At 44.1% G+C, this 20,911-nt stretch overlaps 1 protein-coding gene across 11 annotated transcripts in view; it reads left to right on the forward strand.

The window, feature by feature from the left end:
* The window catches only part of tenm4 (teneurin transmembrane protein 4), a 152,224-nt gene that overhangs the window by 9,307 nt on the left and 122,006 nt on the right, over positions 1 to 20,911 (forward strand). For all 11 annotated transcript variants that reach the window (XM_088301570.1, XM_088301569.1, XM_088301571.1 and 8 more), the window contains exons 2-3: positions 15,003 to 15,303; positions 16,352 to 16,621. In XM_088301570.1, the coding sequence (XP_088157696.1) occupies positions 15,075 to 15,303; positions 16,352 to 16,621 (499 nt within the window). In that variant the 5' untranslated portion in view covers positions 15,003 to 15,074. The remainder of the gene's footprint in view (positions 1 to 15,002; positions 15,304 to 16,351; positions 16,622 to 20,911) is intronic.

Raw genomic sequence — 20,911 nt, forward strand, 5'->3', positions numbered from 1 at the left:
GAGCACAATGCACACATGGCGGCACGCCGATCGTTTGCTTCTTACTGTGAGATGAGACTCAGATAAGCGCTTTGAAGAAAAAATAAAGACTTCTCGGAATGCATTGTTTGCAATAGTCTTTGTGATCTATTATGATTTAAAAAAGAAAAAAAAAAACTTTTTCAGGCTTCACACAAGCACACCGGTTGCTTGAAGACAATTCTTTGTATTTTGTCGATAAAAATATTGGAAGACATCCAATACAACTTTATTGCGCAACTGCTAGGGCCATTCTGCCCGTGAGTGGCCCAATACTTTTGCCCATCGCATTATTTCTTTTGAGGACTTTAACTTTGGTGCCACGCTTTCTGGACAGAAAAATTTGGGCCACTACGCTAGTGGTGTCCAATACATTTTGAGAAAAAACGTGTGGCACCGAAATGATAATGAAGTACTTGTAGCCATTCCGTCGCCAGAAGGTGTGTCCCAATACTTTTGTCCACATTACATTGTTTCAGGTTGTTTTTAAAAAAATTTTTTAAAAAGTGGGCGTCTCCCAATCATTTTGTCAGAAGTGACGGTCTCGGGACACTCCTGCTGTGCCACGATACTTTTTGTCCATATTCTGTGAACAAAAGTATTGAGCGGTGGTGGGCGGTCAAGGCCATCAAGGCCTTCTCTGCTGGTCTAACATAATCAAGAAATCATGATCATATTCTTCACATTGATGTCATATTGTATCCTAGTGTTGTATTTTTCGGTGAGAGTTTTTATCCAATCAGAATTTAGCAAGCTCCTGTTGCCAGGCAGATTTCACGATACCAGTCGTACGCACTATTTGTCAGAAGCCTTCAGATACATTCGTGCGGGCGTCTGTTCTGTCAAAGTCGATACTTTTGTCCATCGCGCATGTTTCTGTGTATTTAGACGCGACGATATGCGACCAAAAGTTTTGGGACGGGTGACCACTCCGCCCACTGCGGTGTGACCCAATACTTTTGTCCCGTACTGTGTGTCTGCCTCTCTGCGGTCACGTGACCCCATTTGGACGCCAGGGAGCACATCAGGGCATGGCGCCGTTCCCGAGCGGGACGGTCAGCGCGTGCGTCAGTGTGGTCCAGCGCTGATGTTCTGGCTCATCCAAGCGTGTCGTATTGAGCCGCTGGACGCCAATCCACATCACAGTTGCCAGTTTAGTTTTTTTTTTTAAATTAAAACAGCATCTGGAAACATGTTTTGCTGTGGCGGTCCTTGTATAGTCGTATCGTATCCTCTATTTGCTCAATTCAAGGATCAGTTGAAATGAGTTGAGAAGCTTCATTTAGACAAAAGTAGTCCTTTGATGCCATCTGGTCGTACCACGTTACAATCAAGTTACACCTCTGATGGGTTTATAAATTCTTACCTCATTCACTGCCAGCCCAGGTGAAAAAAATGCAACTTTGACGATTATAGCCGTCAATGGCACTCGAACTACGAACTTATTTGTCATGCATCCCAATTCCAAAGCTCCTTTCGTTTCAGTTTGTGTTTGTCGTGTTGTGTGCGAGTGAAACGAATCAATGAAGAGCGACACAGAGTTACAGGGGGGAAAAAAAACAAAAGGCCTCCGTCGGAAGCGCTTGCGACTAATTTGTACCTCGTCTTTTCGAGTCGGCCATGACGACGCACGAGCTCCGAGGCCCTCAGGCTCAGCCTCTCTCGTTGAGTCCAAGTGAATCAAAAAACACTTGTTACCGACAACTGCTGCTGCTTTTTTTTATTTTTCATTTCAGTGAATCCACGGTCACGTTGGAGGAGGAGGAGGGCGCCGGCATGTTATTTACCTCAAGAGCGACATTTGCACGCTTTCACCCGTCGACCGACTGTTTGTCTTTTTGGGCTCGGACGTCAACACCCTGCCTGGTTTTCAGTGATTTTAACACTCAAACAAATCAGCATGTTTGCGCGAGTGGAAAATGTGGAAATGACACTGCGAGGGACGTGTTAACACGTCCATCTGCTCGCGGGGCGCTCGGAGGATTGGCGAGGCGGCCGAGTGTTACGGTGCTTGCAAGGTGACGAGATTATTTTTTGCCGCCAACTGCTCCTTTTTTTTTTTTTTTTTTTTACCGTTCCAGCATTAGAGACACTAATGCGCCTGTTTCTCGTTTTTACATGCGACTGACTATGAATGAAGACGTAGGTAGAGGTGGCAAACGGAGTTACGCTCTACTTAAGCAGTAAAGATAAAAAAAAGATCTTTGGCCAACAACAAAACCTTTATTTTATTATTATTATTTTATTTTTGCTTTTGGTTAAGTTTTAAATCCCACCCTATTCTATCGTACCAGCTAGCCAGCGCTAAGCTAACCTGGGAAGGTTCTTCCCGCCTTCAATTTTGTGTTCTTTGTGCTAGACGCCAACATCGAAGTAATGACAAAGCTGTTGATACACTGCCTAGATGGGCTTGACTGAATGATTCCTTAACAATCAAATGGAATGCTAATTAGCAGGCTAACCAATTAAATGGAATGCTAATTAGCATGCTAACCAATTAAATGGAATGCTAATTAGCATGCTAACCACTCCAAACACGCGCAAACTCTTCCGGGTGCTGCCCTCAAATCACGCGCTGTCTACGACGCAATTCGCCAATTCACATCTCACCACCGATTAAAATGTACTGTTGACCGGTGAAATTTTAAATTAAGGGAGTGTCAACTACTTGATATTTTTTTTTCTTTTTCGACAATTCATGACAGGCTCAGCGACTCGCAGTGGATTACCGTCGACTGCTTTGAACTTTAGTCCCGATGAAAAGAGCACAGCAGGAAGTAAGCGAGCCTTTCCATCTGATTCTTATTTCATTTATTTACTTTTAACTCGTGTTTCGGCTCTCACGGCATCGTGTCGCCATCGTGCTTTACGACCGTACGTAACCTTGCTGTGCTTTTTTTTTGTAACGCGTTCTGCTGAAAATGGCCGTGGCCCAAATATTTCCTTCCGCTCAAGATTCAGCATGAAGTCGCCCCTTAAAATAGTCTGATAATCCCTTCTTGAAAGCGGCACAGTTGGGGGATAAGAGCGCTTTCGCTGCAGTCTCAAAGGATAAAGTCACTCTTTTGTCTGCCTTCAAATAGTATATTTGAACACTGCTATATATTTGGCGCTATCGCTAACTCGTTTTTTCGCACACGTCCAAACTTGGGTTTGAAGTCAGGGATGTAAGCCTACCGTCGGGGTTTTATGTTGCAAAATGAAGGGATCGACCGCGGCGAGGATGTCAAAGTAAGGTTTGGAGGCGAGCGTCGCGTTTCAAACTGGGAGTCGCGTTTCAAAAACCATTTTGAGTTTGCGTTTCAATCAAGCCCAATTTGGGGGCTTCCGTTTCTAATTTCACAGTTTGGCGGCGACATAAAATATTGTGACACGACATTCCATTGCACTAACTATTCTCTTATTTATCTAATTTATATATTTATCTGAATTATTGTTGTATTGCACTGGAGAGGGGAGCTCTCTAATCTCGTTGCACACTTGAGTACAATGACAATAAAGGGATTTCTGATTCTGATTCTGATTCTGCAAGTCAGCCGCGGTCGCCCCGCTTGCTGATTCTTGTGGCACCGTTCGCGATACCAGTCAACAGTTTGATTTAGCGCTGGCCAATAAATTTTGGTGATTTTATATAAAAAGTGTGAAGGAAAATTGGCGACAAATTCGCTTTATTGAAACTGATCTGATTTCTGCTGTTCGGATCTTCCGCGATCAAGCGAGAGACATTTAAACAGTGGTGGGCGGTCAAGGCCAACAACAGCTTAAATGTGCTCATTTGCAGCCCTAATCCTGCCTTGAAACCTGACTTTTGAAAGCCCAACTCCGAATTGAACCGAAATTTTAAACGACCATCTGCAGACTTTTTCGAGAAAAATGCGAAAATTGCTGTCGTGTGTACGGCACGTCAACATTATTTTGTACTTCGTGTTCCGGTTCATTTATTGCTTGAACCCTCGCTCATAAAATAACGATATATGCCTTCCACGTTATAAAAGACGTTTAATAGGATGGACTCTGGAGCCAGAAAGGCGATCGGCGAGAGGAAGAGCCGTCCGACATCCCGCCTGTAAAGAAATAAACTTGCAACTGGCTTCAAGCCCAAACTAATGTTGTTCGAGGAGACCCGGTTCCGTTTTGAAGCCATGCGCGTTCGCTTTTGCCGACGGCGGGTGTTTTCCAATCCGGTCACTCTCACGGAGAGTTTTTGGTTGCTATGGTGACGGGGTGGTCGTTGGTGAGTTTTGCTTTCTAACACGGTTTGACCGTCGTTGGGAAGAGGAGTCACATCGCCCACGTGTGGCCTGGCATGTGCACTGCGTCGTTGTCGTGACTTTTGCGGAGTCGCGTGACCGCTCAAATTGTAAATAGAAGTCAAGCGACTGTCATTGGATTACAATTTATTGAACGGCAGCATTCTTAAGTCTCGGGATAAGAATTTGTATTTTGTTCCAGCGCTTCTCATAAAACTCATGCGGAAAACTGATGTTTTTTTTTTTTGTGTGTGTCACACTGCCATCTACTGTCCCGGTTTGGAAATTGCAACTATTTTTTTTTTTAAATTGCAATTGTTGAAATGTTAATGTAAAAAATGCTAATGTAAGTCTCAAGTTTTAACTTTCAAATCTCGGGTTACTTCGCGGTCAATTTCATCACGTCAATTTCAGCGTAAATTTTATTTGTAGAATTTGATGCTGAATATTTTGACCTCGAAATTTTACTCTCTTTACTCAGGTGCAAACGTTGCATAACGTGTCTTAAGTCCTGAAGTTCAAACGTAAGGCGGATGATGAGCAAAGCCGAATCGAATCTTTTGTCACTTTTCAAGTCCGACTCGGGTCGAGTCACGTGATGCGAGTCACTTAAAGTCGCGTCGCTCGCGTTTTAATGTATACGTTCGGCTCTGCCTAAATATTTAGTTTTACCAAAGCGAGCATGCAAAATAAATAAATCAACCAAAACAAACATTACTGAGCTGTTTTGGTCGCTTCGGCGTGAGACGACGCAAGCGTCGAACAAACATCTAAAATTCCCGCAGCTGCGGTTAGCAAACGTCCGACGAGGATTTGGAGGAAAGCCGCACTTGTTTCCAAACTTGTTCAACACACAGACGGTGTTAACATGCTTTGTTCCCGCTCCACCGCTCATACTCGAACATACACTTCCACACTCGCCCCCCCCCATCGCATATCCAAACAGCGCCTGGGTTTGAAGTCGCCTCCAACCGGCTTTCGGAGCTGCGGGGCCCAAGGGAGGCTCGGGTTACGAGCGTCCGAGCCGTGCCGCATTAGCGGAGGCCGGCGAAATAACAGCTTGCCATCTGGAAGCGATGCGGCAGCCGTCCGAGCCTTCAATCACGCTGACCTCAATTACCTTTCATTTGTTGACTCGTTTGATTCACTCCTGGGCTCGCTCGCCCGCCGGGGGGCCGGGGGGGTTCTTATTGTAGCGTCTGCAAACTTAACATTCATGATGCTGCAAAATTAAACAAATGATTCCATCTCACTTTTTTTTCTCCAAATTATCGACGGTATCGTTTTTTTACCCCGATGGCACGCCAAGTCGGGTGTTTAACCGGTGTTAAGATTATGACCTGGTCCTTAAAAAAAAAAAAAATGTCACCCCTGACCCGAAATGTTCAAGAAACCTTTCTCTGCTTTATGAGTCCCCCCCCCCTCCCTATTAGTCCACCTTATGAGGGTTTCGTATGAGAGCACCTTGAGCGCGCCGGGACAAAGCCGGCCTTTGTGTCCGAGAGAGCCTACTTGGTATGCCGGGGGTTAAGAGTGGATGTTATTTGGCGACGCTTCCCGCTCGGGGACGAGGGGCACGCGGGGGGGGGGTCTTTCTTGACCCCACTTAAACGGGAGACAATGAGCGCACTTGAGCGGCGTCCTCGCCGGCCTCCGATCTCGACGAGCGCTCGCTTTTCCCCGAAAGAAAGAAGAAAAGCTCACATGAGCTCATCCGAGCGCTTATTTGGAAACGTAACATAAGATTTTAATAAGCCAACCGCATGATGGCGTCGTGTGGATTCGGGCGGCGGAAGTTCAGCGCATCAACACGATCCGTTGCTGAACCGGGATTCATTTGAAGATTGTTTACGGGAGGGGGAGTTCAGTGCTGGAGATTATTTAAAAAAAATAAATAAAAAATAAGCACGCATTATAAAGGAGAATCACGTCACCGATGAAATCTTTTCTTTTTTGGGGTGGGGCAAGCGCAATTTGTTTTAGGAAAATGCAATGTGAATAGTTTGAAAGGAAACGCAAGAAATTTTTCATCTAATTTTCAATTGCTCTGAGCATTCACAAAAATCCCCCCCCTCCCCCCCAGTGAAGTCCTACTTACGTAACTTTAATGATGAAAGCGCAACGCAAAGTAGGACATTAAATATTCTTTTTTTTTTTTTAAAGTGCCGCATCAGCATTTTGTCTTATCCAGTGACGTCCCGCGTCGTATTTTTGGGGGGGTTGATGACATTTGCAATGTGTCTGTTGACTGCGCGTCAGTTTCCTCTTCTGCCTCTCGAACCATCTTGGCTGGTTTTTGCCGAGCTGGCAGTGGTTGCACTTCTGCTCCGAGGCCGTTTGCTGCCAGACAACTGTTCAAATGACACTAAAGCGCTCCAGTATTTTTTTTGTGCTTTGCTGCTTCAGCTTTTAAGCGTGGGCTTCTCTCCGACGCTGCACGTGGAGTTACCTCCTCCAACTGGTTGAGCGCTAATGATGATGTGAATATTATTGGCAAAATGCACCACCCAAACTTTAGGACAAGAAATTGCTGTTCACAAAGCCTCCCTGACGGAAATTGGAAATGTTTACTTTCTCCGCAAAGAGTTTGACGTTTTTTTTTTTGTGGTTTGGGATTATTCGTCGTGGTCGCCGAGGTTGCGGTCGGTTAATCTCGATACGCTTAAAATATGCAAGATGCTGGGTTTGAAAAGGGAAAGACGGAGCTTGGAATAATGCCACCGTCCTAATGCTGAGCCGATAAAACAAAGAGGATTATGGGCAATGTAGTCTATACCCGTTTTAGCGAGAGGGATGAAGCAGATGATTTTTTATTTTTTTTTTTAAACTCTCAAAAGCTTATGCTCGCTGTTTTGTTTACCAAGGATGGTTGCATTTTTTTTTTCATCTCACAAACAGCGCTGATGTTAATTTGCAGAAAAATTCATCATTTGTATTTGACATTGAAACAGAGACACTAAATTATAGTGAGTCACGCTTCTGGTTTTTGTCAGTGTCAGGCCAACGAAATCTCAATTTTGAAGGCTGTCCCGTAGTCAAAAAAAATGAAATAAATAATATATATAATAATAATAATAATAATATAATACATAAAAAAATAAGATGGTAATCGAATTTGAAACCTGTCTTCCAGATGGATGACAATTTGAATTTAAGTTTTAAGTGCGTGGATGGAAAATGAAAATGAAGTTTGATCGACAGAAAACTTGAAATAACCAAATTGAGCAAAAGTTCTGTTGGTGATGAAAGTCTCACCCTTGAGAGCTCTAGAGGCCACGCCCCCTCTCCTCCGCATTGGCAGATTTATTACTGCCGTAATTTGCAATAAATTCTTTCAAATTTTGCAATCACTGACATTGTGATTTCTATCAAACTGACACAGATGCAACAAAACATTTCAAAGGATTGAATACCCTGACTTCTCGTTTTCTTGTGAAGACTGGAAAGGTCGGCTTGTTTTGGCGGAGTTTTGGCAAAGAATGGCTGTTTGTGAGCTGCTTTGCGGTGGTTGGGTCGTGTGACACGCCACCATTGTGTTTGTCATCAGACATTCTTCTGTTTGCGGCTCCATGACTGCTTTGTGTCCTTATGAAATGATTGCAGTGTTTGCCCACCGCCCATTGAGGTGGTGTGAGAGTTTGGCGCTGACAGAAACACACAAAAAAAAAAAAAATGGCTCTTGACTTCCCCTTTAATAACAAACTTGCACTCCGTCGCTTTTGGTCTCGAAGGCTGCGTCAGGAAACGACGCCAGCTGCTTCTGTCATCCTTTTCACGTTCCATTCTTTAAGTCAGTCATCCTGTCCATCGCTCCTCTTTAAAGCTGTCGACGTCCGCCTGATTCTCACTCCAAACAACCACGCGTGCATTTTCGCAGGCGATGAAAAGGCACGTCAGCGTGTTGTTTGTGTGGAGCAAAACACAAATCAGGGCTTCCATTAGACGCATTAAGCGCCGTGCCAGCGACTGTTTTATTTATTTATTTATTTATTTATTACATTTTTTGGGATCGACTCCAGCTCACTCATGACCCGAATCAGGATATCGTCTTTGAAAAAAAAAAAAAAAATTGCCGCCTGGACTTGCTTTAAAATGTTTTGTCTGTTTTAATACACAAGGAAGTTTTTTTTTTGTTTTTTTTTGTAAGTGGTTGTAAATCGTTGGCTTACCACCATTTTTCTCCAGTTCTTTGGCTTTTTTTTTTTGTTTTTTTTTTAAATGACATCATTACCACACGGAAAGGACCGCCCCCCCTCCCCGATGTTGCTGCTGCTTTTATTGTCGCTCACAACACAGTTCGATATTTACCGCGTGTCTCGGTCTCCTGCCCGCTGTTTTCGGATTCATTTTGTAGCGGGCAAAAGAAGTAGACGCTGCTCAAAATCCATCGCAGCGTCGTTTGGCGCCGAGCAAATTGGGCCAATTTTGTGCGAGTGATGGATGGATAATTGCGCACCTTCCCACTGTTCACCGGTTTGGTCACGCCAGGGATATGATTGTGTTGTTCATTAATAATTCTGCTTATTGTGGTCAGCGTGCGCACTCGCCACGGCTGCTTTTACAAAGATAATAAGGCTTTTTGATTGACATTGTTAGAGAGCTATTAACGCTTTTCTTCTTGTGGTTTGCGGCCAAAGCCGTTTGGAATATTTTGGGTTACTGAGCGACATGAGAGGCTGAAATTATTCAAGTAAACGGCGATTGGAGTTTACGAAAACTAACAAAATGACTCAAATTGAATGAACATCACGATTATAAAATAAAATAATAGTGTCGCCTCACTACTGAGAGTGACCGTGAGATTTGAGTTAAGGTCGGATAAGGATTAAAACTTTAACGTCAACGTCACGTGGTAATCGTCCACTTACAACCTGCAGCTCGTTATATTTTAAAACATCAAATTGTTGTGTGAAACTTATTTAGAAGCTTGGGAACCATGTCGGGGGTCGTAACAATGTAATTGAGGTGAAATAGAATAAATAGAAATGTAAAATAATAATAATTTAAAGTAGTGAACCTCCACTTTGAATTTTTTTTTTTTGCTCTTCGTGGGGGTTCTTGTCCTCATGAAAAACGAGGGATAACTGTAAAAAAAATAAAAAATTTTTCTTTGTCAAAATCATATATGAGCTTCTGTTCGTTTTAAATGTATTTAGTTGTGTTGAGAATGGTAATCGTAGTTTACAAAATACTTCTGACACTTCATATAGCTAAAAAAAAAAAAAACTAAAACTAATAGAAACACTCCAGTACAGAATCTGAAATTGACCAAAAAAATGTTGTACAAAAGCCATTTGGAACATTTGCCACAACACCGACAAGAGCTCTTTAGGCTTGCCTCAAATGTTAGCGTTGCCATGACAACGTGTTCCCGGAGTTTTGACAATCTGACCTAACTACAAATTAGCCAGTGATTTAAAAAAAAAAAAATGTAAAAATATATCTCTTTCAAGAAGACACAACTTTTTTATTTATTTATTTATTTATTTATTTTTACGCCGGGAGAGACGAGACATTCACCATCACTTGTTGCCTCTTACACATCAACGTTCCCCTTTCTCCCAAAGTCGTCTACGTCCCCGAAATCTCATTCTTGTCAGTCAATCAAGATCTCAACTTTGGATGACTGCTCTCTTTTTGGATTCAACGTCTTTTTTTTTTTTTTTTTTTTTTTTAAAGGCTATTTTAACTAAATAAGGTGTGGAACTATTGACATTCAAACTTAATTAAAAAGTAATATTGTCCGAGCTTTCTGTTGTCACAGATGTGACGTTCACGTCGCGTCTTTGTGACTTTTCTAGCGACGGGCGATATGAAGTGTCATCGCTGTTGTCGTCTCTTATCTTTCCGTCGCACTCTTCGCATGTTCGCCGTCCTCTTTCCAGATTTGATCCCAAACACAATCCTCGAATCCAGACGTTATCGTCGGAGCTCGCTTTTATGAAGCGGCCTCCGCGCTTCATGCCGGCTCATACGCGTGGGTTGCCATGTCCGCCGGCGGCGCACACAAAACATTCCTTCTGGAAAACAAATCAAATCTTGGAACGGCAGATTTACAAATGGAAACCAGCAAGTCTCGTCAAATTGTGTCGTTTCGGCCAAAACTCCGAAGTCGCTCTCGCGTCGCCTGACTCTCGCCCCTCTGCGCTCCAAGTGCGAGTGATTAGCGACGAGGTCCAGCTGCGGTCCGTCACAGATGTCTTGTGTTTACGTTAAGGCCTTCTTACGCATTCACTTGAATGCACCGGTGCGCTGGAGGGGTTAGCTTTTGATCCTGGAAGGAGTCTCGGAGAACCACCCCCCCCCCCACCGCCCCTTCTGCTTTGCATGGCTGAGACTGAATTCCGATTTGTTTGGCGAGCCATTCAGCGGAACTTGCCGCACACACACACACACGCCTCGCAAGCCAAAGTCTCTTTTGAAAGCACACCTTTCCGTCAAGCCGGGAGGCTTTTGAAAGGAGGCTCGCCATGTGAAAGCCTTCCAGAGGAGAAGTAAGTAGTGCCTGCGTGCAGCTTCCTCCACTTTCAATGAACATGCCAGACAATGTCGCTGATATCTGCCCAACGGCCCACTGCGCTCGCACCGCGCTCGCACCCCGACGCGGCCGTGTTGATCGTGTCCAATGCTTCCAGCGGCACAAAAGCCAGACAAAGTACAAATTCTCCTTCTCCTCTGGAGTTTGCTGCGAGAAAGTCGCGAGGGAGGCTGTCGTCAAATGAAAATGACTCAGACTGTGACACCGAAGATTAGTGTGAAAAGGAAAGTAGTGCAATAATTGGTGTCAAGGAAGTGTGTTTGAGAGATAAAATGTGGATTAAGTTTAGCCTGGGTTGTTAGTGGGAGTTCACAAAGAGCCTTCACTACGTGTAAATGTGTACCTCTGGTAGCAATCAAAGTATTTTTAAGGGTAACGTTGTAAAATATAGGTGTCAAACTCTGGCCCACCAGCCAAATTTGGCCCGCGGTGTAATTATATTTGGCCCGCGAGGCTATACCAAATGACTACGATACTATTTTACATTCTATGTGATAATACTAACATTCAAAATTATAATAGTCATTTTAAAAACTAAACATTGTATTGGGTTAAAAAATCACATCTAATAAAAAATATTATTTTAAATTCTCCCGTCGGCTGCCACAATTTTTCTCGCGTTTGACTTACCGTCAGTGTGTCTCGCGTAAAGAGCAGCTCGCGGTTAATTATGGCGGGCAAAAGAAGGTGAGCTTTATACGCCGCTGCGCTGAAAAGCAACTCTCAGCACACTCGCTAATTGCGTGATGGATAGCATGAAGTCATTTGCATTTATATTGCTCCCCCCATGCCCCCCCCCCCCCAAGCGCACCTCCCACTCCCTTCCGACGGCATTTTGAAGTGACTCCTGACATCGGAGCAACGGTCGCAATGACGAGCCGGCGCACAAAACAAGCAAGCGGTGTTTTCACTGGGCCTGGTGGTCCCCGCTGTGTTCGCGGCGGGGAGGGGGAGGGGGGGGTTACTTCTGGATCGGCTTGACCGATTAGCGCCAGGCTAACACCGCAGGAGTGACACGCTCGCTGAAGGCAGTTTTGGGAGAAGTCTTCTTTTGAAACACATCCGCTGTTTTAGGTCAAGCTTGTTTTTAACCGCGTTCTCTGTGACATGCAGCGGAACGCAGACCTCCGCCAAGGCCAATTGAGTCCATTTGGTGAAACTAGGATTAGATTGCTTAAGTTTTTGTTTTTACTATTTGCGACTGTTGGAGGCAATGAAATGTTTCCTTTGAATCGCCCGATATCGATTCATAAAACCATATATCAATATTTTTAAATTGCGTCTTTTCCCCAGTAATTTTACGTGACGTCACTCGAGATTTTATCATGACGTGAAAGTAGTGTATCAAAACCAAATGGCGGAAACTGTGTATTTATTGTTTCAATCAGGTCATTTTAAATCAAACAAACGTGATTTATGGAACTGCATTGGCTTCAATTTTTAATAAATATTTAGATTTGTACTATTGCACCGAGTTTCAGAAGGAGTTTGTACGAAATGGTTCTTCTGAGAATGCCTTCCGTGTGAAAGTAAAATTGGTACTGCGCAAAATCCTTGATTCAATCGAAACTCAATCATAGAAAATCGAAAATCGAATAAAATGGAATCCATTTTGGAAATTTTAATCGATACCCAGTCCTAATACCAGCTATTGTTTTTTTTTTTTTTTTAAAAACAGACCCACTAAAATGTATTGAAGTCAAAATCATGCAGACGTTCAATCTTGAGGCTACAAAATGCACCGAGGCTCCCGCAGAATCGAAACGAGCTGACTTTGTGGACAGTAGGAGTGGCCCAATGAGTGACGAGATTTGCTCTCAAGTTCTTTACCAAACCCAAAAAAAAATAATCAATTTGTGAAAAAAGGTCAATATCTTTTTTTTTTTTTTAATTAATTTTTTTTTTCGTCCAATTTCGATTCTTCTCAATTGCCTCCCATTTCTTTTCATCCCCCATGGAACGTTTCCACCTTTGAAACTGCGCAACGGCATCTGGTGGAAATCTTTTTCTTCAATTCCTATTTCTCTTCTTGTGTATGTGTAGATGTAATACATCCATTATATATCGCATACATAAAACATTTCCTGCTCCCGGTTGGCCAGCATTGCTTACATGTGCTAACTGCGCCTCTGAAGATGCGCTTTGTGGATCGTTTAATGAGCCTCAGCGCACGTGCACTCGTGCACGTGTGCGTTTGTGTGCTTCCACACACACACACACAATGCGACAATCTCCCGTCATCTAATGACTTCAATGAGCTTCAACGCATTTTTTGCCTCCCGTTGATGCGCCGCACCTTTTGCCAAATGCGGACAATGCGATTGAAGAATGCTGAGTCGGCAAGTTGCGTTTGAAAAAAAATGTTGGCAAAACAGACCATCCATCATTTCTTTTGTCGCCGGTAATCAATTTGGAATCATTGCATAGATAATGCAGTCGCGGCGTCGGGTGGTTGCGGGCGAACTTTTTTTTTTTTTTTTTTAAATGAAAGCGCCGGCCGCTATCTTCATCAGGAAGCTCCGCGGCATGTCGTTTGTCAGTGCCGGTTGTAAATAACTCGTCTTTGTGAGTGTATCCTCATTAACCTTCCTCGGCGCTTGTTTCTCAGCCGCCTCGCTCCTGTGATGATGATAACGCTTAAAAAAAAAATGGAGCCGCTATCTCGTTTAGACGCGCCAGGCGAAGGCGCTGTCGTCAAATCAAAGCGTTTGTTTATTATCGGACGAACGCGGCGTGTGATGCTTAGCGGTGGCGTTAAGTCAAAAAGACAAGAAAGTTGATTCCGAGTCTTGACCGTTCGAGGCTGTGTGGCAAAAAGTTGAGCCAAGCGACACACATCGGCTACTTGGTACTCACTTTGTGTACTTGCATTTGTTAGCTGTACTGTCACAGTTTTTTTTTTTTTTTAAATAATTCCCAAAGCAGGCTTTGTAGCGTGTAATAATATTTAACGCCGTTAACTCAGTTTTATGTACATGAGAATTGTTTCGGGTAAAAAGGACTCCGTTTAGCTCGTATTCAAGGGTCAAAGAAAACTATTAGAACTGTCTTGGTGATTTTACATTAATTATAAGATATATTTCAAGTAAATATCTGTTACAAGCTTCACAAAAATAATAGTTGAAAATTGCGATTAATCGCAATTAATCACTGATTTTTTTTGCGATTAATTAGTTAAAAATGTAAACACTTGACAGCACAATTTTTTTTTTACAGAGCAAGTCTCACATCTTAAAATATCATGCAAACTAAAGTCGGCCTCAAATCAAGTCATGTGACTCGAGTTTTCCATCTCTGCGCAATTTGATATTGATCGAATAGTGCTGCGGGTAAAACATCGTTACATCGTAATTACTGAGACGGATACGTCATCAAATAGATTCAATAACGCTAGAGTTGGTATGGATCCGAGAATATTGGCCCGATTTTATGGGGAAACTAAATCACCGGTTTTTATGAATGGCGCTTCGTCGTCTTGTGGTGCAGCCGAAAATCAATTCATACGCGTTAAGTCACGATTATTAAATAATACCAAAAAATTACCTCGAAGCCGATTCTTGTGTCATCACTGTTTGGTTTCACACCCCCAAAAAAATGTCACGATAACACCCATGACAGAATGTGTGTTGTGAGGAAGTCACAAACAAACTGTCACCTCCTCGCTGGAGGTCAAAGCATTTTGAGGTGGTGCGCTAGTTGACGGAAAGAAACCCAAAACTGCAACAAAGGCCGCGATTGGACGCGACTTGCCTCGGCTTGGGGGAGGCGAAACATGCGCTTGAAAAGCGCCATTGTTGTCTTGTGTTTGTTCGTATCGACAGCTGAAAGGATGGCGGTGATTAATGACTCGGGGCCGCCGGGCGAGGACCTCGGCCACACGGGGGTGCGCGGAAACGCCGCCCACTTGCCAGCTGTAAGGGCTCTTCATCGGCCCGGTGGGGGAGAGCTTGCTAATTTGCTTGTTTTGAAATCATTCCGGGGCGCGACGCTAATGCGAGGGAGGAGATTGCTGAAGTTTCAAGAATGTGCTCCAAAGTTGATTGTTTTGGTTCTCAAAAGGCGTTTTGGCCTCCTATTCGCTCGTCGGTTGGCATGGCGGCATTTATTTGATGGGAAGCGACGAGGAAATTGAAACGAGGTGGCGCAATTTGCATGTTTGTCATCGTCACGTTTTTATTTTCTTGTTCTTTCACCAGAACCTCTGAGAGCAAACCGTCCTGGTTGACCGGTGTTTGTTGACAAAAACCGCGCGGCGAGGCGCCACCGCCATGGAAGTGAAGGAACGCCGACCGTACCGCTCGCTGACCTCGGCGCGGCAGGAGCCGCCCGAGCGGCGCTACACCAGCTCGTCGGCCGACAGCGAGGACGGCAAGGCCCACCCGAGGTCGTACAGCTCCACCGAGACCCTCAAGGCCTTCGACCACGACGCCCGCATGGCGTACGGCAACCGTGTCAAGGAGCTGGTGCACCACGAGGTGGACGAGTTCGGCCGGCAAGGTGAGATTTCCGCTGCTAGCTTAGCATGAGCAGAAGTCAAGTTAGATTCTGAATCGGTTTCTAGTTTAAATAATAAATTGAAGGATTATGGGGAACATTTTTAATTTATTCTGAATGGAATGGGAAATTTTCTAACTGTTCTGAACTCCTAGTTCCAAACCAGTGTTGTATTTAGGACAAATGGCAATGAACTCCGCTCATGCAACATTTTATAGTGATAGGCCGATATTTATCATTTTGCCGATTATCGGCATCTGCCTTTTTTTCACTTTCAAGGCCGATAAATTAAAAGCTGGTTTATTTTGGCTCGCTGCGGCACACTTCTCTCTCTCTCTCTCTCTCTCTCTCTGCTGTGCTGGTGACCCTGCCTGCAGAAGCAGAAATTTTAATAAATGTCAACTCACAACAAAAAGAAAACCTTTTGGCCTAGTAAACTTTAAAGAGAAGTTTTTTTTTCATTGAACTATAATAGATGCAGCTTAGCCTGGGAGCTCTGGGCACTTTTTGTTGGACTTTTTAAAAATAAGTTCTAAGGTCTAAAAAAGCTTTAACATGTTGTAAATCACTAAAGTTGTTTAATAAATGTGCTTTAAGGCAATTAAACTGTAAATCCAGTTTTGGAGTTTTTCAAAATGTTGACACCAGTTTACCCCATTTTACAACAAATGAATATCGGCTTCAAATATCGGTTATCGGCCTCCACGAACTACGAATAATCGGTCTCGGTTTCGGCCTTGAAAAAAGCACATCGGTCTCTCATTTACAGTCTGCTCCCCTGTGGATAATTTTTTAACCCCGCAGAGAACTTTACTACATGCAGGTTGTTAAAAATGGAGGAGGACAGATTCTCGAGAGGTTTTGATTAGTCGCCTAGCAACAAGCTAAATGCTACATAAGCAGTCTTAAGATCACAAACGCGCATGATTAAAAGATGTGCGCCTTCTGCATGTCTCAAGGTCAGAACGCAGCCGCCATCTCTGACATGATGCGAAATGATGCACCCGGTGTCACATTTAATCAAGCGCACGTTATTCCCGCCCGGCCGCAGGTGCCGACTTCTCCCTGCGAGACCTCGGCTTCGGGGACGCCCTGCCGTCGGGCTACCGGGGCGAGCTGGGCATGCCGCACCGCGAATATTCCGTCAGCGTGGGCTCGGACGCCGACACGGAGACGGATGGCGTCGTGTCGCCGGAGCACGCCGTTCGGCTGTGGGGCCGCGGCGGCGGAAACCCCAAGTCGGGCCGAAGTTCGTGCCTCTCCAGTCGGGCCAACTCCAATCTGACGTTGACCGACACGGAACATGAAAACACCGAGAACGGTAAGCGGAATGTTTCCCATGAATGGACAGCGCTTGTGTCCGACCGTTGAGGCGTTGATGTCGCTCGGACTTTGAGGTGGTGGCGAACGCTCAAATGATGTCTGACTGCGTGAGTCGTGAACAAATCTTCTCTTGTCGTTTGAAAACGGTCGAGAAATGGAGAAAGCGGAATAAATGGCTTAGAGGATGATTAGAAGCTTCTTCACTCCGGTCATCGTTTGAATGTGTTAAGTGTCAGTTGAAAGATGTTACATCAGCTAAATTGCTTCCGCCGGCCGGAATTTACATTTCGGCTGCTAAGTTGAGTCAAAACTCGACGTGGTGGAACCTCCGATATCGTTAACATGATCATCATCGAGGAACTGGCGCATGAGTTGATTTTTCTGTTGCTCAGATGAGCGAAAGTAGAGCGCAATGTAGTGCTGACATTAGCTAGCATGCTAGCTAGCCGTTGTGTTTGACTGAATTTACTCAGAGGTCATTTTTGAGAAAATGTCCTCCACAAACTCGATGATTGAGGTTTACACGGTCCTGTTTCCCGTTTTGGGCGGTGGCCCTGCCAAAAACGACGCTAGCCGGCGTCTCTTCACGATATGCTACGATACGTTGCAAGACGATTTTTGATTTTTCCTCTTTGTTTTTGAAGCCTTTCAGAAAATATTACTGCTGTTTTTGTTTTTTTTGGAGTGTAAAAAAATCCAACTGAACAGCTTCCATTTCACAGTTTATTTATTTATTTGTTTTTTAATATCTTGTTCAATCCATTCCTTATGACAGGACTAGCAAAACTGTGCCCAGAGCGGTAAAAAGATCAATGTCGATTGATCCATTTAAGTGGATAAAACTCAAAATATAATTAAATATTAAAAACGCAAGAATGTGATCACATCATATTTATTTCTGAAATTTGCACTGCCTCGATCGGGTCAGCTTCAGTGTCGGTCGAGCTGGTGTACAACCTTGGTTACCTTCCTGGTAGAACCTTTTAGAACAGGGCGTCAAAGTCAGTTTGGTGGTCGGGCCTCATCGTCGTTCTGGTTTCCCTCAAAGGGCCGTTTTGACTGTGAACCAATATAAATGATCATCTTTTGTTATTACAAATTGTCAGTTTTGAAGCCAGTCCATAATTGTTTGTTCAACTATCTATTTTTAAAAAGTGGACGATTGGTAACCAAAAAATGGCGATATCTCATATCTCGATGTTGTTTAAAGTGACGAAAATATGCGAGAAATAAGAAGTTGACGCATGTGATTTTTTTTCCCCTGCGTGGGCCTCAGAGAATGAAGTTGAGGGCCACATGTGGCCCCCGGGCCTTGAGTTTGACACCTGTGGTTCAGAAGTTTCTACTCCGCCCTCAGGCAATGTTGCCATCATGAACTATTTACGACATCCACTAGATTTCTCCTCCTCACCTATAATTTCTGCTGGATTCATTTTTTTTAATTATTTTTCTAGAAAAATGTCAAAATCCAGAAAGCTTTTGAGGCATTTCTGACGATGCCAAACAAGCACTATTTTGTATTCATTTCAGGTCAGTGGTAGCCAATCAGGTACGGCCACACGTCTGAATCTTTTTGGTTTTAGTAAAGTGATTCCATTCTTTTATTAGCGCCACCTATATTTTGACAGACGTTCATAGAAACAAATCAAAGCAAATGATTTTCGCATACGGCTACGCAATTCGCTGAAAATGTTTCTTGTCATTCGTGAGCGCCAGCGTCAACGAGCCGCTCCCAGAAAAACCCGTTTCCATTTCCGCAAATCTCAATCGAATTGTTCTGCTATCTTGCGCTCACTTTCAAGTCACCAAATATGTTTGTCATATTTACCTTGAAAAACGCTCATTTTCCGCTTTGGAATATGTCTGAATATGATCTGACAGATTTGGATTGGCCTTCCCAGGACACCTCGGCGGCAGAGAACCAAGCTCGTTGTAGCGCCCGGCGGCGAGATTCTAATTACCCCGACGCAGCCTTGCAGAGAACCTCGCAAATAGTTTTACATTTCCATGTGCTGATGTATTTTGCGCGTGACGGAAATGTCCGCGGGAGGGAGAATCCATTGGAGTGGGTGACTCGAGCCGGAGGAGAGCGTGTGGGCCTCCACATTGTGCCTCCGTTGTACATAATTAAAGAGAAGCGCTTGGCACCGCGGCGCCCCGGCTTGCAGCGTCATGCACGCGCCGTCCCGTCATGATTCCGAGATGACTTTTTATTTCACGGGCGTTCGCCGTTCATTTAATTCCGCTAAGCCAGATAGCGTCCAATTTCTATATGGCAAGTTAATTAAAATCCATCAAGTAGGCCCGCTCCTCGCGTGCGCGCCAACGTCTTTAAACCAACAAAGCATTTACTTGGCTTTTTTAATGTATTCCAGCCGACGGGCATCCACCCCCCCTCACCCCCGATGCCCCCCCCCCTTTTTTTTCCCCCATGTGACTCGCTTGACCCGTCGCTTAATGCATGCAAATAAGCAAAGTCGCTGCTTGCGAGCGTATTCCTCACAACGTCCCCCTTGGACTGTCGACGACTCTGAGAATGCAGAAGATATTTATTTCATTCAATCTATAAGACATACGTTTTCAAAAATGTAGTCCCTGCCTCCCAAAGACGTATTTGTACGTCTTAGCCTTTTTTTTTTTTTTTTGCGTCATAACTCCGTGTTTTTATCGCATTAAAACACAGTATTCTGTTGGCCTCGCAACATCAGTCAAAATCCAGAAAAACGCAGGAATTGAGGGGTTTCCTCTAGTGAAAATTTCTGGCATTAAATGAGTTAATCATCTGTCTGTTCGTCTCACACGCCATCCTTCGGTCTAATTATCTCATTCACGACCAGCCGAGTTAAAAAAAAATAAATAAATAAAAGAAAAGGATATTTTTGGATTAAAAAAAAAAAGAGATTTGACGTGTTAAGCCGTCATTGGCAGTTAATGAGTTAACTACGTAGCTTGCTAGTTAGCTAGCTCGCTTAAAAGATAAAAACGATCTCCCTACCGACCTACAAGCAAATTGACTTGCAAATGTAATGTATGTTCAAAAAAAGGAGGCCATTGTTTTCGTGAGTCAGGCTGTACTCCATGCGCATAAGAGCCTGGCTGCTGTTCGAGTGTGTGTGCGTGCGTGCGTGCGTGCGTGTTTCCCATCATGCTTCCTTTCCCAAGTGAGCCCCGTGAGGACACTTGGAGCAGCCAGCGCCTGCTGAGTCACAGCGAGGCCCCCGCGGAGGCAGAACATCAAGGCGGGCGCCTTACTGTAACTTAAAAGAGCCGCCGCTGGCTTTGTTAGCCATGACCCACATGCGTGCGGGACGCGCAGCCTTGGCCCGTCGCTAACAACGTTTTGCATCACTCGCTCGCTTGCTACCTGCCAGATGATTGTCGGCATGATTTGTCATCGCCATGCTCGGATACATCTAAAAAAAAAAAAAAAAAAAGCTGACCCTGTCGCTGCAGTAGTTTTGCTCCACAGTTGGTCAAATATGTGTGGTACCCCGTTTAGACTTGTGGGGTGCATGGAAGATGTTTTCGACAATTTTTAACTTAACTTCTCCACTAATCGCTTAGTTGTTTGTTAGTTCCAAGAAGCAATTAAAGTTTTCTAAAGACCATAAATGTGAAGAACAAGAAATGTTTTTTTTACTTTTATTCTCCATTTCTGTTATTTCTTTCATTATTCTCCGCGGGAACTGTGACGTTCCAATTAGTAAAGCGCATCACTGCCACCTGCAGGACTGGAAGGAACCATTGCAGTCAGCCATGTTTGTGTTTTTCAATCCAATTGTTTTGGACTCAGCGAAGGTCGACTTTGTGCGCGTCGACTCTTGAGCGGCATGCGCTCCGTGTAGACGCACACGCTTCTCTGCGCTCTTTACGAAAGCAATTGTTGATGATTGTGCCGTCTTGTGGGAAATCATCATCATGCCTTTAGGCGTCGTTCCAGGCCAACCCCCCAAAAAAGAAACGCTTGGAGGATTTGCGTTTATGTGGTTCCACAGCCTCTCGGCGAGACTTTTATCTCTTTCAACAAGTTTTTTTTTTTTTTTTTTTACACACAAATTACCAAACAAGTTAGGTTCTTGGCGAATCCTTCTTTCATCCAAATAGTGCCTCGCCTCGCTCCGCCATTTTCTTAGGTTGAGAGCGACAGCCTGACTTTGTAGAATGGTAGAATTATGTCAGATCCAAAAGCTAAACTGAGCAACAGTGTTGTTGGATGCAGATTAGCGTTGTCGCCATATCGACACGGTGTAAAGCTAAATGCTAGCAGATGCTAGCCCAGGAGTCGCTA

This window comes from Idiotropiscis lumnitzeri, chromosome 7 (assembly GCF_059441095.1).
Source record: "Idiotropiscis lumnitzeri isolate Australia: NSW breed Sydney's pygmy pipehorse chromosome 7, RoL_Ilum_1.0, whole genome shotgun sequence".
Lineage (NCBI taxonomy): Eukaryota > Metazoa > Chordata > Actinopteri > Syngnathiformes > Syngnathidae > Idiotropiscis > Idiotropiscis lumnitzeri.